Here is a 19,230-nt window from a genome sequence, read left to right as displayed (position 1 = left end):
TATATAAGATCTAAGCTGATCAACTTTAGGATGTGGGTAGCAGTTGCTTAATGTTGATGAATAAAGAACTAGAGGCAAGAATGTATTTGGAGTGAGAGAGGTATCTGTCAAGAGCAGATCTTTCTGGCAAGTGGGATTTGGTGCAAGTAGGGATGGCTTGTATGTTTCATTTGAAGCCCTTCTATGTTAAAAAAAAAAAAAGTATTTTCATTTGCTGTGATCACTTTTAATAAGTTTGTTAACTCTGCCTTGTCATCTTATAAGAATGTAATTTTTTTTAAAAAATTATTTATTTGGCAGCATCAGGTCTTAGTTGTGGCATGCAGGGCTCCTCAGGGTGGCGCCCATTTTCTCTCTACTTGTGGTCTTCACGCTCCAGAGCACTTGGCCTCTGTTAGTTTGAGGCACGCAGGCTTAGCTGCTCCACAGCATGTGGGATCCTAGTTCCTGGACCAGGGATTGAACTCACGTCCCCTGCATTGACAGGCAGATTCTTAACCACTGAACCACCAGGGAAGTCCCTGTAATGTTTTTGTTTCTTTCTTTTTTTTTTTTTTAAGCTAGAATGTCACAAACTTGCATAATCTTTGTTTTGATGATGCTAATGATGTGATTAGAGGTTCTGAGAACAGGGAAATACAATTCACATCATGTCTGCAGATAACTCCATCTACACCAAAACCAATAGTTTCGGGGGTGTGTTTTTCTTTGAACCAATATCTTGAAAAAATCCGTGCTAAAGTCAGCCCTGCGTGTATAGATGGGATGAATATGGGTAGCAAGTAAAAGCTGGATTAAGTGTGCAAATGAGCTCCCTGGAATAACGCCCAGGGTTTCAGTACTGTCCTTCCTGGAACAGGCTCCGAGCCTGTGGCGAGGCCTGGATAGAAGCTATTCTGGAGAGTCGTTCCCCGAGTGGGGCAGTGGCTCCCAGGCTGGGCTCCCAGGGGCATGCACATTTGTGGAAGCAATGATTGACCTCATGTGCTGTTTTCAGTTGTCCTGAATTTGGGGATTATGGCAACTCACTGTGGAAGTAACTGATTGTTTCCTGCTAAAACCTTCATGAGCATTTTGCCAAGTTTAATGTTAAAATGAGGAGATGAGTCATTTGAAATAATGCAGTTTGTCCGATAGATAAAAAATTTTCAATACCTGGAATCCATGGGGAAAAGTTAATAATAAGACTCATAGCCATGAATCTCAGTGTTCTGACGTGCACCCAGACTTTTCTTCTAGTACTCAGATCCAGCACTCAATTTCTAACTCTCAATTCAAGCAAACAAAGCTAGAGGTAGGGAACTGGAGATGGAGCTGGGAGAATTTGAGGAAGTCTGTCTTGTGATTAATACTATAATTTTCTACATGGAAGGCAAAAAGGGTACTTATTTTTCTTCTCTTTTTTTTAACTGTTCATTTTGTATTGCAGGATAGCTGATTAACAATGTTGTGATAGTTTCAGATGAATATCAGATAGATTTATGCATTCTCCCCAGACTCACATCCCATCCAGGCTGCCACATAACACTGAGCAGAGTGACACTTTGGTTATCCATTTTAAATATAGCAGTGTGCACATGTCCTTTCCAGACTCCCTAAACGATCCATTCCCCTCAAAAAAAGCGTACTTATTTTTCTAATGCAAACTGTGAAGAGTCAAGGTGTATAAAATCTTGGCTGATGAGACTGTGTAGTAGACAGGATGTGAGAGCGTTTTGGGGCTGAGGGCTGCTAATGAACTGCTGTTGGTCATACCTGATCCTTGTCCTGCATGGATGATACAGTTTATATGTTGGAAGTTTCTTGCATGTCATAAATACCTGATAGATGCTTTCTTTAAAGTGGACATATGGATATATGTTATAAACTCAAGTTGAATTTTACTACTAAAAATAGGTACTTTGAGCCTCTAAAATCTTGTTTGCCATTTTTTTTTCCTGTCCTGTAATGTAATTTGTTCTAACTCTGAAAGCTGGAAAAGCAAGGATTATAAAAATTAGATGGCTTTGATGTGGCCTCAAGTGTTGTTAAACGATGAGAATAGTAGGCCTTTGTATTATGAGAACTGCACTGGTTGCAAGGGACATAAACCCAACGTGAACGAACGTAAGAAAAAGGGGAACAAGTGGTTCCCTGGTTTAGGGAGTCAGAACCCAGGGCTCTAGTCAGGAACTCCACAGAAGTCTTTGTCCCCCAGCCTTCCTGAGCCTCTTTGGGTGTTGGCTCCATCTTTGACGACTGCCTTCCTTCTCCAGATTGAACTGTGCCTGCCCATATCTCTGGGCTCATAGCTTAACAGACCTAGGACCTAGGAGGAAAGAGATTATTCATTTTCCTGCCCACTCCTGCCAGAAATTAGTCCTTTTTTTTTAAAGGAAGGAGCCTTTATGCAGAGTATAAGAGAAACACTGGGCTGGAGGAAGCACAAGCTGGAATCAAGATTGCCGGGAGAAATATCAATAACCTCAGATATGCAGATGACACCATCCTTATGGCAGAAAGTGAAGAAGAGCTAAAGAGCCTCTTGATGAAAGTGAAAGTGATGAAAGTGAAAGAAGAGAGTGAAAAAGTTGGCTCAGCATTCAGAAAACTAAGATCATGACATCTGGTCCCATCACTTCATGGGAAATAGATGGGGAAACAGTGGCAGACTTTATTTTTGGGGGCTCCAAAATCACTGCAGATGGTGATTGCAGCCATGAAAATAAAAGATGCTTATTCCTTGGAAGGAAAGTTATGACCAACCTAGTCAGCATATTAAAAAGCAGAGACATTACTTTGCCAACAAAGATCTGTCTAGTCAAGGCTATGGTTTTTCCAGTGGTCATGTATGGATGTGAGAGTTGGACTATAAAAAAAGCTGAGCGCCGAAGAATTGATGCTTTTAAACTGTGGTGTTGGAGAAGACTCTTGAGAGACCCTTGGACTGCATGGAGATCCAACCAGTCCATCCTAAGGGAGATCAGTCCTGGGTGTTCATTGGAAGGACTGATGTTGAAGCTGGAACTCCAGTACTTTGGCCACCCGATGCGAAGAGCTGACTTATTGGAAAAGACCCTGATGCTGAGAAAGATTGAGGGCAGGAGAAGGGGACGACAGAGGATGAGATGGTTGGATGGCATCACTGCCTCAATGGACAAGAGTTTGAGTAAACTCCAGGAGTTGTTGATGGACAGGGAGACCTAGCATGCTGCTGTTCATGGGGTCGCAAAGAGTCTGGCACAACTGAGCGACTGAACTGAACTGAGTCCCACATTGGCCTTGCTAGGTCGCGTGTCCATATCTGGACCAATTCCTGCAGTAAAAGGACTAGGACACCATAGCCCAGCCTGACTCTCTGCTTACTCTTGTGGTTTGGGCGTCAGTACTGGTTATCAGCAAAAAGGTGCTGGGCAGTAAATGTCCACTTCAGCAGTGGTACAGGTATATATGCCTTTTACGTTTGTGTGTGTGTGTAATTTATATGGTTTTTCTTCAGCCATTGTGAGAATGAGTTGCAGATATCATGCCTTTTTATCCCTAAATGCTCCGGTGTATCTTTTTAAGAGTAATGCCATTTTCATAACCATTTGTTTAGTTATTGCTTTTGTTTCCGTACAGTCTGTGGAAAGACACGCTTTAAATCATGCAAATATCCTGTGTCTCTTCAGGTTGTTCTCCCCCAGATTTAGCATTCCTTGATGGTTCTGGACTATACTTATCTTGATTGCAGTGGTTACAAAATGATTTTCCAACTCCACCACTCTGTCTACATTTACTGTTTGGATTGTATAATAAGCAGGAGCTTTCCTTTCCCCCTCATTTATTCATTATTTGTCTGTCTGTCTATCATTGGTACGGATTCTTACCATTTTCAATGGCTTATAATTCATTACTGACCTTAATTACTTTCGTGCTCACATGGCCCCAGTTTTGACCAAGGAGAGTTCTTCCAGCTGACTCCTGTGCCCTTTTGATGTGCTGCCTTCGCTTTTTTGGGCATTCCCTTTACTTTACGACACAGAATGTCTCAGGCTGATATTACAACTTCCTTCTCTTGGAACCAGCCATTTTTGTGCGGAACTTTGGAATTCGAAACCAAAATCTGAGAGTTGTGTGTGCAGATTGAGCTTGGAGTGTCTTTGCTTGTTGGCTTTCTCAGTTGTCAAAGCTAGGGGGAAATACACAAGACAAACACGTGTACATACCTGTGCGTGCACATGGATACACATCTACATGCACACACAGTATACTCGTAATGCACATGCACACGTTGGTATGCATGTCATACATATACTTACCTTAGAAAGCATGTGTCACACGGAGGCCTCCAGTTTAGAGGCCTCCCACAATCTCTTCCTTGCCTTACATTTCGTATTTATGTCTTCCTGGTGAGAACCACAGCTCCTCACATCAACACATTTACTAATTTGTTTAATCCTATTACCACAGCTAAAATGGCTTCAGAACTGCTTCCCTTATACGCCTACCAAAGAGAGTTCACCTTTTGTTTGCTGTTTTCCTCACTTCTCCCCAAAACTGAAAGTATATAGTCGGATACTGTGTTTATAAATTAATGAGATTTTTTTTTCCATCTGTTGAGTCTGGTTGTGTTTTTCATTTGAAAAACACCTAGATTTATTTATTTCAACTTGTTTTCATCTTTCATTAAAAAAATTTTTTTGTGTATGTAACATGCTTCCAAAACGCAAATCTGTATAAAAAGATACTTACCCCTTGCTTTATTTGGTTTATCCTCTTTGTGTCTCTTTTTGTAAAATAAGTAGATATATGCAAGGTTTCTTATGTTCTCTTTATTCTTTCATAAAAAGTAGCATGTTAGTATATTCTTGCACTTTGCTTTTTTCTGTTAACAATATATCTTAGAAATCATTCCATGGTGGTTTATAGAATTCTTTCTTAGTTGTTTTTACAGCTGCATAGTTCTCCTTTCTATGTATCCTCATTTATTCATCACTTATGTTTGGACATTTAGGTTGTTTTTTGTTATTTTTAAATTATCAAACAATGTTGAATAACCTCATGCATATGTGTTTCATACTGATGGAGGTGTATCTTTAGAATGTATTCCTATAAATGGAATTGTTAGATCAAAGGGTACATACATAGGTAATTTTGTTACATATTATTTGACTACTATGTTTGAAGAACCTAGAACCCAAAGGAGAAAACAGTACATTCATGGTCCAAATCCATCTGTAACAAAGTGGGGGTTAAAATGTCTTCATTTGATAAAACTCTCAAGTGTAAGTTTTTTAAAACTCATTTCGAAGATAGGGAAAACACATTTTACCTAGTCTTCCTAGAGGATGAATTCAGGTGGTATTTTCTTGATATCCTATTTGAAAGTCCCATTTATAAGCTCACAAGGAATCTTTTCTTCCTGATACTTGTCTTTATCAAAAGAGCTCCAGCAAAAAGTTTTGAAAATCAAAATTGATTCTTCTGTCAAAGGTAATATTCAGAATATCACTATGAAGATTTCTCGATAGAGTATCTTCTTGCTGCTGCTGCTAAGTTGCTTCAGTAGTGTCCAACTCTGTGCGACCCCAGAGACGGCAGCCCACCAGGCTTCCCCATCCCTGGAATTCTCCAGACAAGAACACTGGAGTGGGTTGCCATTTCCTTCTCCAATGCATGAAAGTGAAAAGTGAAAGTGAAGTCACTCAGTCGTGCCCGACTCTTAGCGACCCCATGGACTGCAGCCTACCAGGCTCCTCTGTCCATGGGATTTTCCAGGCAAGAGTACTGAGTAGGGTGCCATTGCCTTCTTCGATAGGTAAGCAAGTATCACTAGACTTGTTCCTGTTTTACTCATGTATATTTAAGAAGTTGTTCCCTCCACCCCACCCCACACCCAACTTCTGGCTAGGAAACCCATGGTGCCCCAGGCTTGACTTCGGAGGGGCCTCACTACAGCTCCTCCTTGTCATCATTTAATGTGTTTCTGAAAACATGGAAGGCAAATGTATACACGTCTTATAGTAAGGTTGAGTATTTTGAGGAGGTTCTATTCCTTAATTCTGTCTTAAGCTTAATTTAGTTTTGAGCAGGATATTTTCACAATGAAGCACATGTTTCTAGCCCATCCATATAATGAATATTTAAAATGGAGATTAAACATATATAGATAAAGTTTTCCAAAATGAAATTATATTTCGTAGAAGGATAAAATTGATTTCAAATGTTGGAAGGATTTAAGATTTTACAGAAGATTAAATGGGATTCCAAGCATGTGATTATTATGGTGACTATATTTATATTACTATTTCTAAATGTGTGTCCAAAAAATGAAGCACATACCTTCTTCTGTTGAGACAATCAACTATGGAGTTAGGAATTTTTCTTTTTCTTTTTTTGGTATATCTGAGTTATTGGAGTGTTTTGTAACCAATTCTTTTGGTGATTATTTTGAAATTCCAAGAAGATTAAGAGAAATTTGAAGTTTTTGCATTTGTTGAAAGGGAGACTGGGGATTTAAAAAGAAAAAAGGAGTCAGGAAACATGATATCATGTAAACAGTGAGGGGATTGTGAGTCAGCTGAGCTGAGCACCGGCCTCTGCTTGGCTGCTGGCTTTGGGGCCTTTGTGCTTCTTAAACCTGTTTGTACATCTGGAACATGAGTGTCACCTGCCCTGGCTCCCTTGCAGAATCGCTGTTGCTACAGTTAAACGAGACAGGAAACACTTAAGTGCTTTGTAGAATATAAATTGTAATTTTCTATGTAATTTTCTTAGTGAGAGCCACGTTACATGAGATAAATATTCCAGTGAAAATTGGACGGACATCTTTTTAAAAACTCTTTTCACTGGAGTCTTCTGTCCTGAAACTGGTAGGAAGTGGTCTTTCTCCCCTGATCCCCACCCCCAGCCCCCGAGTTTCATTTCCTAAGTTTGGGTCAAAACAAGTTCATAAAGAACTTTGCTGATAGGTAGGCAAGCCAGTCTTCAGCCTACGGAATCTAGGGTAAGACTGGGTTTTTGCCCACCTGATGAGTGACCCACGTGCGAAAGGGTGAAGGGTGTTGGGAGAAGCAGACTGACCCCACGGGTGCCTCCCACTGGGTCTTCCGTCTCTGTCCCTGTCTTCCCCCACACCTTGCAGTGACTCACCGGATGGGAAGTACCAGTAACTGTGGCTCTTTCCTCATCTCCACCTTCTGCCAAGACTTACTGGTTCTGCTTCTGTCGGATCTTTCACATCATTTATACCCTTGCGTTTTCTCTGATCACATGTCGCTTGAGTCTTCTTTCTCCCTTGCCCATTCTTGCCATTGTGCCCTTTTCATGCAGCATGAGTCTAAGCTCTCCAGCCTCATGTACCCCTGGGATCTTTCCAGCTGCATCAGCTTAGTGCTTCTTTTCACCTTTCCCGTCATCCAGCCGCACAGACTGTCTTTTAGCACTTTTCCATTCCCCAAGAACGTCATGGTGACTATGCGCGTGCCTGGTTTAAATACTTTCTCTTCCATTTACTAGCGTGTTACCCTGGAAATCTTAACCTCACTGTTTTTCTTGATAAAATTAGGATACTAATGCTATCTGCCTTAAATGGTTGCTTTGAGGAATAAAGGAGATAATCCATGTAAAAGTTTAGAGAACTGTGTCTGCATGTAGTAGGTGTTACATACAAATTAGCTGCAATTATTATTATTATTGTCTTCTGTCAAAATTCTGTGTGTATCTTTGCTCAAGTGTGTTTTTCCCAAATCTCCCCAGTTGTATGCATCCATTAGTGCATCCATCTATCCAATGAATATTTTATCGAATCCTTGGTATGCTTTAGGCATAACACTACTACTCGCTGTGAAGAATACAGAACTTAAGCGCATACTGCCCTCTGGGAACTTAGTGTCTGATGGGAGAGCACAGATAAGTGTAAACTGTTCATCCATTCAGCACATGTTGATCAAGTCGCAGCAGAGGATCCGAGGTCCTGTTTAGTTCTGAGCCTGGTGTCACTCTGGTGAAAGATCAAAGTTTGAATGCCTTAGGCAAAGCACAGTTGAGGTGCTTGAAGAAAAGTAAAAGTTGCTCAGTCGTGTCCGACTCCTTGGGACCCCATGGACTATACAGTCCATGGACTTCTCCTGACCGGAATACTAGAGCAGGTAGCCTTTCCCTTCTCTAGAGGATCTTCCCAGCCCAGGGATTGAACCCAGATCTCCTGCATTGCAGGTGGCTTCTTTACCAGCTGAGCCACAAAGGAAGCCGTTGGGAGTGTAGAAAAGGGATTTTATCAGCCAGGAGGGGCCAAAAAGGCTTATTGGAGATGCTGCCGTCTTAGCAGGGCCTTGCACAGTGAATTTTGCCCATCTCCACCTCTCTCAAGGAGCATCCGTCTCCTGCCGTGGGCGATGGCTCTGGGTGGTCAGAATTTTATCCATGTGACCTCCTCAAGGGCTGTGGCAGTGTTGTCTTCAGTTTTGAACGTTTATTTGAAAGTGGGGTTTTTTGGGGGGTGGGGAGATGTTTGTATCATTTTACTTCGTATCACATTAATCCTATCTATAGTAGTCATGATAGGGGTGTAAAAAAAAAGTGAATTTTACATCAACCCATGTAGATGTTTCTTCCCTTTTTCCTGCAAATTTCTGACAGGAAACTCTTGCTGCTTTTCCATTAAAGCCTCTCCTGGCCCCAGAATTACAGGATGTACCCTCGTAACTTGAATCATATGAGAAATCTTAGCTTAAGAACTGCCCAACAGTTTTAATTCTGAATTTCTCCTTGTAGCAAGGAGCAAGGACCAACCCCAGTGGAGAAAAAGAAGAAAGGAAAAAGGAAAAGTGAAACCGCAGTGGAGAGTTTAGAGCTGGACCAGGGCCTGCCGAACCCATCCCTGCGGAGCCCCGAGGAGTCCACTGAGTCTGCAGACAGCCAGGTACCACTGTGCCGGGAGCCCGAGCGGGCACTGCGGCTGCGGGGTGGGGTCTCGCTGACGCTCATCCCAGTACTCCTCTCTCCCTGTCTCCAGCCCGCTTCCCTCGCACCCAGACCTAGGCTGGGCTTTCCCTATGTTAGTGGGTGACCACAAGGCTCTTTATCTAGCATCCTGGTCCTTAGACTAACAATCTCCCAGCGGTTTAGCAGTGTTGGCTTCCTTCCAGGAGAGTCGCATGGTATCAGGCTGCAGTGAGAGGGAACGTGGAGAGGGGAAGTGTGATCCAAAGTAGATGAGGCTCCGAGGGCCTCTCTCACCTTGCAGGTGATGCGTTGATGGCTCGGGGTGCTAATAAGCCAGTCTGCATGAGGACACGTTCATAATCCCAGATGCTGGGAAAGTCAGGGATGGATTTCTTTTGCCAAGATGGGAAGGAAAATTTGGGGAAATGAGTGGCCCACCCAAATGAGATTTCTGAAGGTGCACCAAAATGGGCGTGAGCCATTGGTAGGAGTTCTCTCCCTTGAGTTGAGGCAGCGTCTCTTGGACTTGAATTCTGATATTTCAAAGTGCTGTTTCCTCTGACAACCGCAGCAGTTTATCTGGGCTCTGCTCCCACAAGGGGCCATTTAGGATAAGATCAACTTACTATACCTTAAGTCCTGTGATCTTCACTGTAGGAAAGTGTCGGCTCCTAACATCACAGTGATGAATAAGTTGTGACGTCTGGGGAGTCAGATCCGAGACCCCCTTTCACTGCCTATATACTTGGGTTAGTGACTCCCAAGTATCCTGACTGGCAGAGGAGCAAGTACGTCCGGTCCATGAGGGTCAGCAGGTAGTTCGATGTTTCTGGGATGGTAATCTGCACGTGGGATTGAGGGAGAGCTTTTTATGTGAAATCTCTCCTGTAAAATGAAATGTCATTGAGGTGACCAGTAAAGAAACAACACAGAGAGAGGCCCAGGAGGCATCTTTTAGACAATAAGGGCCGGGGGGTAAGGTGGGGGTGAGGTGTGGCTTTTCGTTTTGTTTTGTAGGGTTTAAGTGTTGAAGACTCAGCTGGCTGAGTGGATAGTTCCCGAAGTGTTTCTGCTGCTTGGATGTGATGGGTAGAGATGAACCGTGTGTTTTTCTGCTTGAGGAAAGCCACTGGGTTGCTTTGCTGTAGGATGTTATCTCTCTTAAAGGTCATAAGCTATTTAATTATAGTAAGTCCTTACATGGTGAGTCACGAATCTCGTTTTGTCACACTCAAGACGTCAGCTTGAATTTCAAAGGGTGGTGTTAGGAGATTCTCAAAGTAAGTCCGAATAAAATTGGTATTATTTAGTTGTTTGGAAGTACATGAAAAATCTGGTGAACTTGGAAAATTGAAAATAAACAAAAAAAAACCTGTTAAATCATTGTCATAAACCTGGAGCTTCAGGCTATGCTTGGAGATGATGAAGTTACTTCCCATCCCTGTTTCACTGGAATGGAAACCAATTCCAGAAAGGAGGGGGAAAACACAGGTAGAGATAATAAAACACATCTCCCTGGATCCTGAGACTACACCTCCTACTCTGTGGATCCAGGAAGGTGGCTCCCTCTCCTTACCTGGGCCCTGTTTTAAGTGAGTTTAGCTCTGAAAAGAGTTGTGCTCAGGGCAGATCCTTCTGGGAAAGTCGGAGAGTGTGAGCGAGTGTAGTAAGGCGAGGGTGTCCTTGTGCGTGCTTTTCCCTCCGACTCACTGAGCGTCTCTGGCGGATGTGTTTGTCCTGCAGAAACGACGCTCAGGACGGCAAGTGAAGCGCAGAAAATACAACGAAGACCTGGACTTCAAGGTGGTGGACGATGACGGGGAGACCATTGCCGTGCTTGGGGCCGGCCGGACGTCCGCCCTCTCAGCTTCGACCCTGGCCTGGCAGGCGGAGGTACGGCCTTTAGGCTGGACTGCTGGCCTCCACCGGACAGTCACTTCGACTTTCTGATGGAGTTGTACTGTGGCTCTTTTTCAAAGCATAAGCTCGATCACCTTAACTGCAGGTTCTGTCCTTCAGGTAGCTTCCTGCTGAACTGAAAGTTCAGGCTCTTTGTCTGGGCCTCGCAGGTCCCTCTGTCATCATACTCTCCTGAATTCACCTAAGTTCATTTTCCAGATACACGACTTTGTGCCATCTCTCTCATTATTCTCCAGCCAAAAGACTTGACTCTTTTAAAGCCATGTATCAGCCATTCTTTCCCACCTACTGCCCTTGGCCTGTGTGGTCCCTTTTGGTTGGAATGCTCTTTGCCACATGCTTCACTTGAATCTTATTTAAAGTAGACTCTTGCCCCTTGTCCTAATGATTCTTTTTTTTTTCCCAATTAATTATTATTTATCTGACTGCACTGGGTCTTTAGTTGTGGCACACAGGATCTTTAGTTGAAGCCTGTGGGAGCTAGTTCTCTGACCAGGAATCGGACCCTGGGCCTTCTGTGTTGGAAGGACAGGGTCTTAACTACTGGACCACCAGGGAAATCCTCTGATGATTCTTTATTTCACTCCTGTTTGTTTATTTCATAGCACTTATTACAATTTATAGTTGTGTTCTGATTTCATTTTATTTGTCTCTCCCATTAGAATGTAGAAGTCTGATATGGAGTAAATAGCTACTCAATGAACGGAATCGCGTAAAGCAGTCATTACAGTTGGGACTGGGGTTACAAATGTGTATGGAGAGCCCACAGCAGGGCCAGGTCCTAGGACACAAGGATGAGTATCACGGCTTGGTCCCTGCCTCCAGGGAGTTTAATCTGGGAGAAGGAGCGTATGGCTACACTGGTATTGTGAGTTAAGTGCGGTCTTGGAAGTGTGTGCTGGATATGGTGACTGGAGGAGGAATGGACAGGAAAGGGAGGTCTGGGTTTTAGGGGAGGCGTTTCCGACCTGAACCACAGCCCCATAGCCTGCTGAGTACCAGAGGTTGTGATATGACAGTTTAATGAGCTAGGTCAGACGTTGGGGTGTGATTTGAGGAGTGATGGGAGATGATCCTGGGGTAGTAGGGAGAGCCACATTATGCAAGGCCTTGGCTCTCAGCTAAAGTATTTGGCCTTCCTCCTGCAGGTTGTACAAGGGGCCTGGGGCAGTCAGAGACGCAGGATGCCCATCTGTGCAGTTTAGGAATTTCCACTGGCAACAGTGTCAGGGAAGACGAGGACAGCATTTAGTCGTGGTACCCCCAGATGCTACCAGGGAAGAGGGGGTGGGAATACATGTTGAAAAGGAGGAGGTCTGAGCCAAGGAGTTTGCAGAGCAGAAAGCAGAAGCAAAAGAAGCAGCAGGCTGTGCATGTGGGATGCGCCTGATGGCCGGCAGCACATTCTGGGACACAGGCTGTCTGTTGTTAAGGAGTCCCTGTTGCTGACTTGGCAGGATTCACGTTCTGCCTGTGCAGCAACAGCACAAATGCCTGTCCTTCCTCCTGGACTCCAGTGTGGCTCCTGGAGCTGAGGATGCTTTTATCCGTGCCATCCACCTTGACTCCCACATCAAGCTTTTTCATGTAATTTCTCACAGCCTTTTGCTCTGTGTCTGCATAGAAAGTAGCTAGGAGCAGGGGCCCTTGTGCCTGTGTTAACAATCAGGAAATAAGCACAGAACAATCCAGGTCATAGCATTACATCGCAGCAGTGGATCAGTGATGAGCGTGTAAGAACTGATTTCGTGTCTCTCTCTGGGTCAGGGTTATCCAGCTAATGAATAGAACACCTAATAGGAATAATAATTTGAAGTAGTACAAGCAAGTAGTTAAAAGTAGTCCTTGCAAAACTTCTTTGACGTGATAGGATTACATTGCTTTACAGTGGGTCTCCTGGGACTGCCCTGTGGCCCAGTAGCTAAGACTTGACGCTCCCAGTGCAGGGGTGCAGGTTCCATCCCTGGTCACGGAACTAAATCCCACGTGTCACAGCTAGAAAGCCCACGTTTTACAATGAAAATCGAAGATCTCGTGTGCTGCAACTAAGACCCAGTGTGGTCAAATGAATATTTACAGTGGGTTTCCCTTCCTTGGCGATTTTATGGTTGCTTTGGTAGTTAAAGCACTCTAAGGGGTTTTATTTACTCCTAGTAGCCATTCAGCCCAGGTCACTAACTGTATTTCGGTTGTTGTTCTGACTTCTATCTGGTACCTAAAGGGCAGTAGTTTTTATCTTCACAAGGCTCTTTTTATCCTCATGAAGGGTACATTCAAGAAAGAGTTTATATGTGGTGAAACATAAGCTAGAATCTGAATCTGCATTAATTACACTTCAAAGATTGTGACTAAATTTAAAAAAGAAAGCGGCCCCAAATGTGGTTTTGGTGTTGATGTTCAGAAAAGGTAGCCATGTGGCTCTGGCCTCCACACCACAGGACAGACCTGACCACCTGCCGGGGACTGAGCGACTGACCTGAGTCGGTGCTCCATGGAGCCCTCTATTCGTGTCTATTTTACATAGTGGGGTCTCTGGGGAGGTCTGAACAAAGATTTCCCAGACTAACACGAAACCCAAAAGTCAGGGATCTCATCTAGGATTCCAGGCAATCCTCAGAGTGTCCAGGGGCCCAGAAACCAGTAGAAGAAGATTAGACTTTTCTTCCGTCCTTCTCCCAAGGCCCTTTGGAAGGGTGTCCGCCTGCTTGCAGACGGGCAGAGAAGGGGCAGAGAAGGGTGTGCAGTCAGCACCAAAAAGGCCCCACTGCTCCCTCCCTGCTTTCTTTGTGGTGTCTTATCGGCATGCTTAGCCCACTAGTGTGGCTCCTGTCCCAACCCCAAATCGCAACCTCAGCAGTGCTTGCCTAGTGGTGAGTTGCTGCAAACGTCTTTACGCATGATTCATTCTAGCTCGGGCCTGGCAGATCAGCATAGACGCCTGCTTTGGAGTCTAGAGGACAGTCCCCTGGCTGGGCAATGGGAAATATGTTCCCATCCTCACTGTGACTCCCTGCTTTCTTATTCTTTGTCAAATCGATGGCAGTGCTTGGTACAGAGACTTGCCCAGTTATGGCCCATTTACAGCATATAGATTCTTACAAGGCGGTCTCAGTTTTTGCCTCCTGCAATTGGTGTGGTTTGTGTGATTTTTGCCACTGAGAAAGAAGGACTTGAATTTGAACGAGGCATCATCTCCCAGTGCTCTCTTGTGCCCGCTCTTGCGTCTTTGCAGACAGTACCCTCTGCTTTTTCTGGTCTTTGCCTGCTCCTGGCAGGTGAGCGCAGTGGTTCCCTCACCCAGGAAACTCCCTGCTTCCCCTCAAGCTGGAGGTAAGTGCCCCTCCTCTGTCTCCCATGGCACTCCAGTACGGTTAACTCTGTCACTGTCCTTTAAACACCTGCCAGTTTTTGTTTGCCTTTGTCGAAGCCATGAACCATGTTAGGGTAGGGCTTGTAATCTTTTTCTTTTTTTTTTTTTTAACTTATCTCTCCAGCATGAAAAGGCTTCAATAAAGTAAACTGTACATTAAGCCCCAGGAACTATTTAGAGAAAACTATGGCACGTCCCTCCTCTATTTTGTGGTGTATTCATTATGCCTAATGTCCCCAGAACCCACCCACCACTTGTTTACAGCCCGTAACTGCACTGATGGGTCAGCGCCCCTACCATATTGCTCTGAATATCACTCCTGATTGTTCCCGCCATCACACTGTAAACTTTTGCAAAAACAAGTGTCACTTTTTAGTTGATCATAATTTTCACTTAACATAGGTAGTACTTGACATTGGGTAGTAAGTAACATAAAGACATGCATTCAGTTGTACTTATCATCTGGAAAATTTTGAAAGAGATGGGAATACCAGACCACCTGATGTGCCTCTTGAGAAACCTATATGCAGGTCAGGAAGCAACAGTTAGAACTGGACACGGAACAACAGACTGGTTCCAAATAGGAAAAGGAATACATCAAGGCTGTATATTGTCACCCTGCTTATTAAACTTCTATGCAGAGTACATCATGAGAAACGCTGGGCTGGAAGAAGCACAAGCTGGAATCAAGATTGCCGGGAGAAATATCAATAACCTCAGATATGCAGATGACACCACCCTTATGGCAGAAAGTGAAGAGGAACTAAAAAGCCTCTTGATGAAAGTGAAAGAGGAGAGTGAAAAAGTTGGCTTAAAGCTCAACATTCAGAAAACGAAGATCATGGCATCTGGTCCCATCACTTCATGGGAAATAGATGGGGAAACAGTGGAAACAGTGTCAGACTTTATTTTTTGGGGCTCCAAAATCACTGCAGATGGTGACTGTAGCCATGAAATTAAAAGACGCTTACTCCTTGGAAGAAAAGTTATGACCAACCTAAATAGCATATTCAAAAGCAGAGACATTACTTTGCCAGCAAAGGTCCATCTAGTCTAGTCAAGGCTATGGTTTTTCCAATAGTCATGTATGGATGCGAGAGTTGGACTGTGAAGAAAGCTGAGTGCCGAAGAATTGATGCTTTTGACCTGTGGTGTTGGAGAAGACTCTTGAGAGTCCCTTGGACCGCAAGGAGATCCAACCGGTCCATTCTAAAGGAGATCAGCCCTGGGATTTCTTTGGAAGGAATGATGCTAAAGCTGAAACTCCAGTACTTTGGCCACCTGATGCGAAGAGTTGACTCATTGGAAAAGACTCTGATGCTGGGAGGGATTGGGGGCAGGAGGAGAAGGGGACAACAGAGGATGAGATGGCTGGATGGCATCACCGACTCGATGGACATGAGTCTGGGTGGACTCCGGGAGTTGGTGATGGACAGGGAGGCCTGGCGTACTGCGATTCATGGGGTCGCAAAGAGTCGGATATGACTGAGCGACTGAACTGAACCGAATGAATAAATATGCTTAAAACATTGTAGAAACAGGTACGATTCTTAACTCCTGGATTAGAAAGATGAGAATGAGGTGTTTTTCTTTCTTTCTCAAGCTCTTGTTTCCTCCACTTCTTTGTACTGGCCTGTTTTCCTGCTGGCATTTGCCTTCTTCTCACTCCAGCCCTGACTGCCATGGGGAGGCCCGGGGCAGAGTGACTGCAGCTCTGCACCAGCCCGGGTGATTCAGGACCTAGGCTGCCATCCCACTCGGCCCAGGAGGATGGTTTTCATTCTTTCCATTTCTTCATTGGCCACAGCACCATTTCCCACCCCGGGTCTTTCCTCCGAGTGCCTCCTGTCCTTGTTTCCTCTTGGCTGCTCCTGGCCACCAGTCCTGCTGAGGCTTTTAGTGTTCAGACAGCTGCGGTTTGCACCTTTGTCATTCCCTGCCCCAGGCCTCTGTCCCTCGCACTCCATTCCTAGGTTCATTTCCCCATTTTCTCATTTTCCCAGGGCAGTTTTTGGCTTTTCTCAGTGTCCCACTCAAGAATCTAAGGTGATTTTGCCTGTTAACTCCTGTTTTAGATCAAAATTCCTGCCTGATTTTCTTCTAAGGAATGTGGCCACATTCTGTTCTCATTTATCCCCACTCCCCATTCTGTGAAATGTTTTTTTCTATTAAGACTGTGTTCCTTGGTATCCCAATAGGCATCCTGCTTCCGCTATACTGATCCTTTCATCACATGGGCACGTTTCAGCTTTCCTTCCTGTTTGCAGTCCTCTTATGAGCCAGCATCCTTTAATGCCCAACTGAAAGAAAACACACTATTTGAAAGTCAAGCTGTTCATGCTTTCTGCTCTCTTGCTGGGCTTGGGGTTACTGCTGCACTGATTAGGATTTACCCCAGGCACATTTCTCAGAAAAATATGTTTTATTTTGCTTCCACTGAGAGCTAAGCCCCTGAGACTGGGCACCTTGTTTAATGTGACTTCGGACCTTCCATGGCACTTGGTAAATACTTAATGTTTTGAAAAGTGAGTTATGTCTCACTAGAGGCTCTCCTTATTCTAGCTGAATAGAGTGAATCAGGTGGTTGGTTGAGGTTGGGAGTGATGTGAGTTGAAAATTTTTTCCCTAAGGGAAAAAATTAATTTCATGAGTTTCTGACATGAAATTGAATGAATTAAAATGGTCTTCTTTGAAGGATAATTTGAGAAAATTCCAAGAAGTTGGGAACAGATGGCTGTTATGGAAGTGTGTTCGGCAAGCAGATTTAGTTTATATCTGTGTGTATCTGTATACACTGAGTGTTTATACACACATGATCATGCTTATGCACGGTCTCTGTTTAGGAAAAAGAAATCCTGATTTTCCAGTCTTCTTCCTACTTTGATGTGTATTTTTGGTAACACTAGCCTCTTTTTTCCCTTTTATTAGGATAGAGTAAAAAAAAAAATCTGTTGTCAGATTTTGATGATAACTATTGATTTTTTTAAAATTCTAGTGTTATCCCCTGTTCTTTAGTGCCAAAAAGCAAACTGAACTTTTATTTCAAATTCCTTAATTTTTACTTAAAAAATTTTCTATAACAAAGAATGCTTTAAGCCCTCCATCCTTTTAACCCTCAGAGTAAAGTTCTGAGCCTTCTTCATCCACATGTTAATGTTTCTGTGGATTGGGTCCTGGTTAAAAACTGAAGAGAAATCAACATTTTTCCATCAGAAGCCATCTTTTTCTGCTCTTCATGGTAGGTAAGAATAAGAGACTATTTGAAGGGACGTCCAGTGGTTAAGAATCCACCTGCCAACGCAGGGAACATGGATTTGATCCCTGGTCCGGGAATTAAAATCCCACATGCCATCGGGCAACTAAGCCCATGGGCCACAATTTCTGAGCCCACTCTGTCTAGAGCACATACTCTGCAACTAGAGAAGCCCCTGCAACGAGAAGCTCTCACACCACAACCAGAGAGTAGCCCCTGGTCACTGCAGCTAGAAAAAGCCCATGCATTCAACTAAGACCCAGTGAAGCACCCCCCCCCCCAAATATATAGTCGAATAAAGAAAATTCTTTTAAAGAGAGAGCCTATTTGAAGTCACCTGCTGGTGAGGAGAGACCGTGGTTCTCTCAGCATGGGTGCACTCGTGTGAAGGCTTGCTTGTTAGTCTGGTTCGTTCAGACTTGGAAGTAGGTAGAAAAGGTAGTTGGCAGTGATGAAAGTCTAAGGCTAATAGACATCTAGCTTGTTTCCAAAGCCTCTTCTGATTTGGCCAGCTGCTCTGGCTCTGTGTGCCCGTAGCACTTGCTCTATACTGCTGTTCCCATGTTGCATTGTAAAATCTCTTAACATTACTTATTCAGAAATATTTATTGAGCGCCTACTACTATTGGGCACCAAGGTCTGTTCTGAGCGCTGGAGATAACATCAGGGAACAAAAGAGCCGGAAGTCCCTGCCCTTGTGGAGGGAGCCTGTTGCATGCACACAGCCCATCTCCTCCTCCAGATGTTTGCCAGGTTTTCAGCCTACATGGGGTGTCAGGCCAAAGGGCTAAGCTCAGAACTTCCAAAGGGTAGAAATAACTTGGGAGAGGCTGGTTATCAACCTGGAAAGAGTAAAATTGTGTAGTGTGTACATGGTGGTAAGTGCTATGGAAAAAAAAACATCAGAATAGGAGTGTTACGCAATTCAAGAATGAAGCTTGCAATTTTAGATAGGGTGATCAGTGTTGACTTCACAAAGGTAATATATGATCCAAGAACTAAAGGAAGTAAAGGAGTGAGGGAGTCATGTAGGAAGAAGAGGATTTCAGGCAGACGGAATAGCAGAGTCCTGTAGGTGGAAACGTGCCTGGTGTGTATGAGGGACAGACAAGGACACCTGAAAGGTGACAGAGGAGGTGAGAGGCTGGGGACGCATTCCGTGGGCTTCTGAAGACCTTTGGGAGACTTGAGGTTTTACTCCCAGGTTGAAAGAAAAGCAGTTTAAGCAAAAGGATGACTTAAATGAAGGGGCCATTCTGATAGTTGTGTTGAGAATAGACCAGTAGGACAGGCTGGGTAACAAAGTGATTACTTAAGAGATGACTGGGAATAATCTGGGTGAGAGATGAAGGTGGTTTAGACCAGGGTAGAAGCAGTGGAGGTGGTGAGAAATGGCTGGGTTCTGAACATACTTCAAAGGTAAACTCAACAGGATCTCTTGGCTGATGAGATAGGGTGTGTGGCACAAAAAGAGAGGAGTTGGGAATTACAGGATTTTGAGATTGAACATCCAGAGGGATAGAGTTCTTTTTAATTCAGTTGTAAGAAAACTGTAGTTTGAAGGGGTAGGGTTGGTGGCTTGGCTGAGAGACTTAAGAGTTTGGTTTGTGGACATCTGAAGTGTGAAATATTTCTGAAATAGGTGCTGATGACAAATAACAGTTGGATAAAGGAGTCTGTAATTATGGGGTTCTAAGCTGGATTAAATAACTATGGCAGTCTGGACAACATGCACACATGCGAGTTACGGTGCTTCAGTCACGTCTGACTCGTTGCGACC

At 44.0% G+C, this 19,230-nt stretch overlaps 1 protein-coding gene across 5 annotated transcripts in view; it reads left to right on the top strand.

The window, feature by feature from the left end:
* Nucleotides 1-19,230, top strand: part of CHD6 (chromodomain helicase DNA binding protein 6) — a 200,705-nt gene that overhangs the window by 78,897 nt on the left and 102,578 nt on the right. For all 5 annotated transcript variants that reach the window (XM_070381751.1, XM_070381752.1, XM_070381754.1 and 2 more), the window contains 2 exons: nt 8,737-8,884; nt 10,651-10,800. In XM_070381751.1, coding sequence (XP_070237852.1) covers nt 8,737-8,884; nt 10,651-10,800 — 298 coding nt within the window. The remainder of the gene's footprint in view (nt 1-8,736; nt 8,885-10,650; nt 10,801-19,230) is intronic.

This window comes from Bos mutus, chromosome 13, assembly GCF_027580195.1.
Source record: "Bos mutus isolate GX-2022 chromosome 13, NWIPB_WYAK_1.1, whole genome shotgun sequence".
In the NCBI taxonomy this organism is placed as follows: domain Eukaryota; kingdom Metazoa; phylum Chordata; class Mammalia; order Artiodactyla; family Bovidae; genus Bos; species Bos mutus.
The sequence above is the reverse complement of the archived record's forward strand: the minus strand, read 5'-3'. Positions and strand labels throughout refer to the sequence as shown.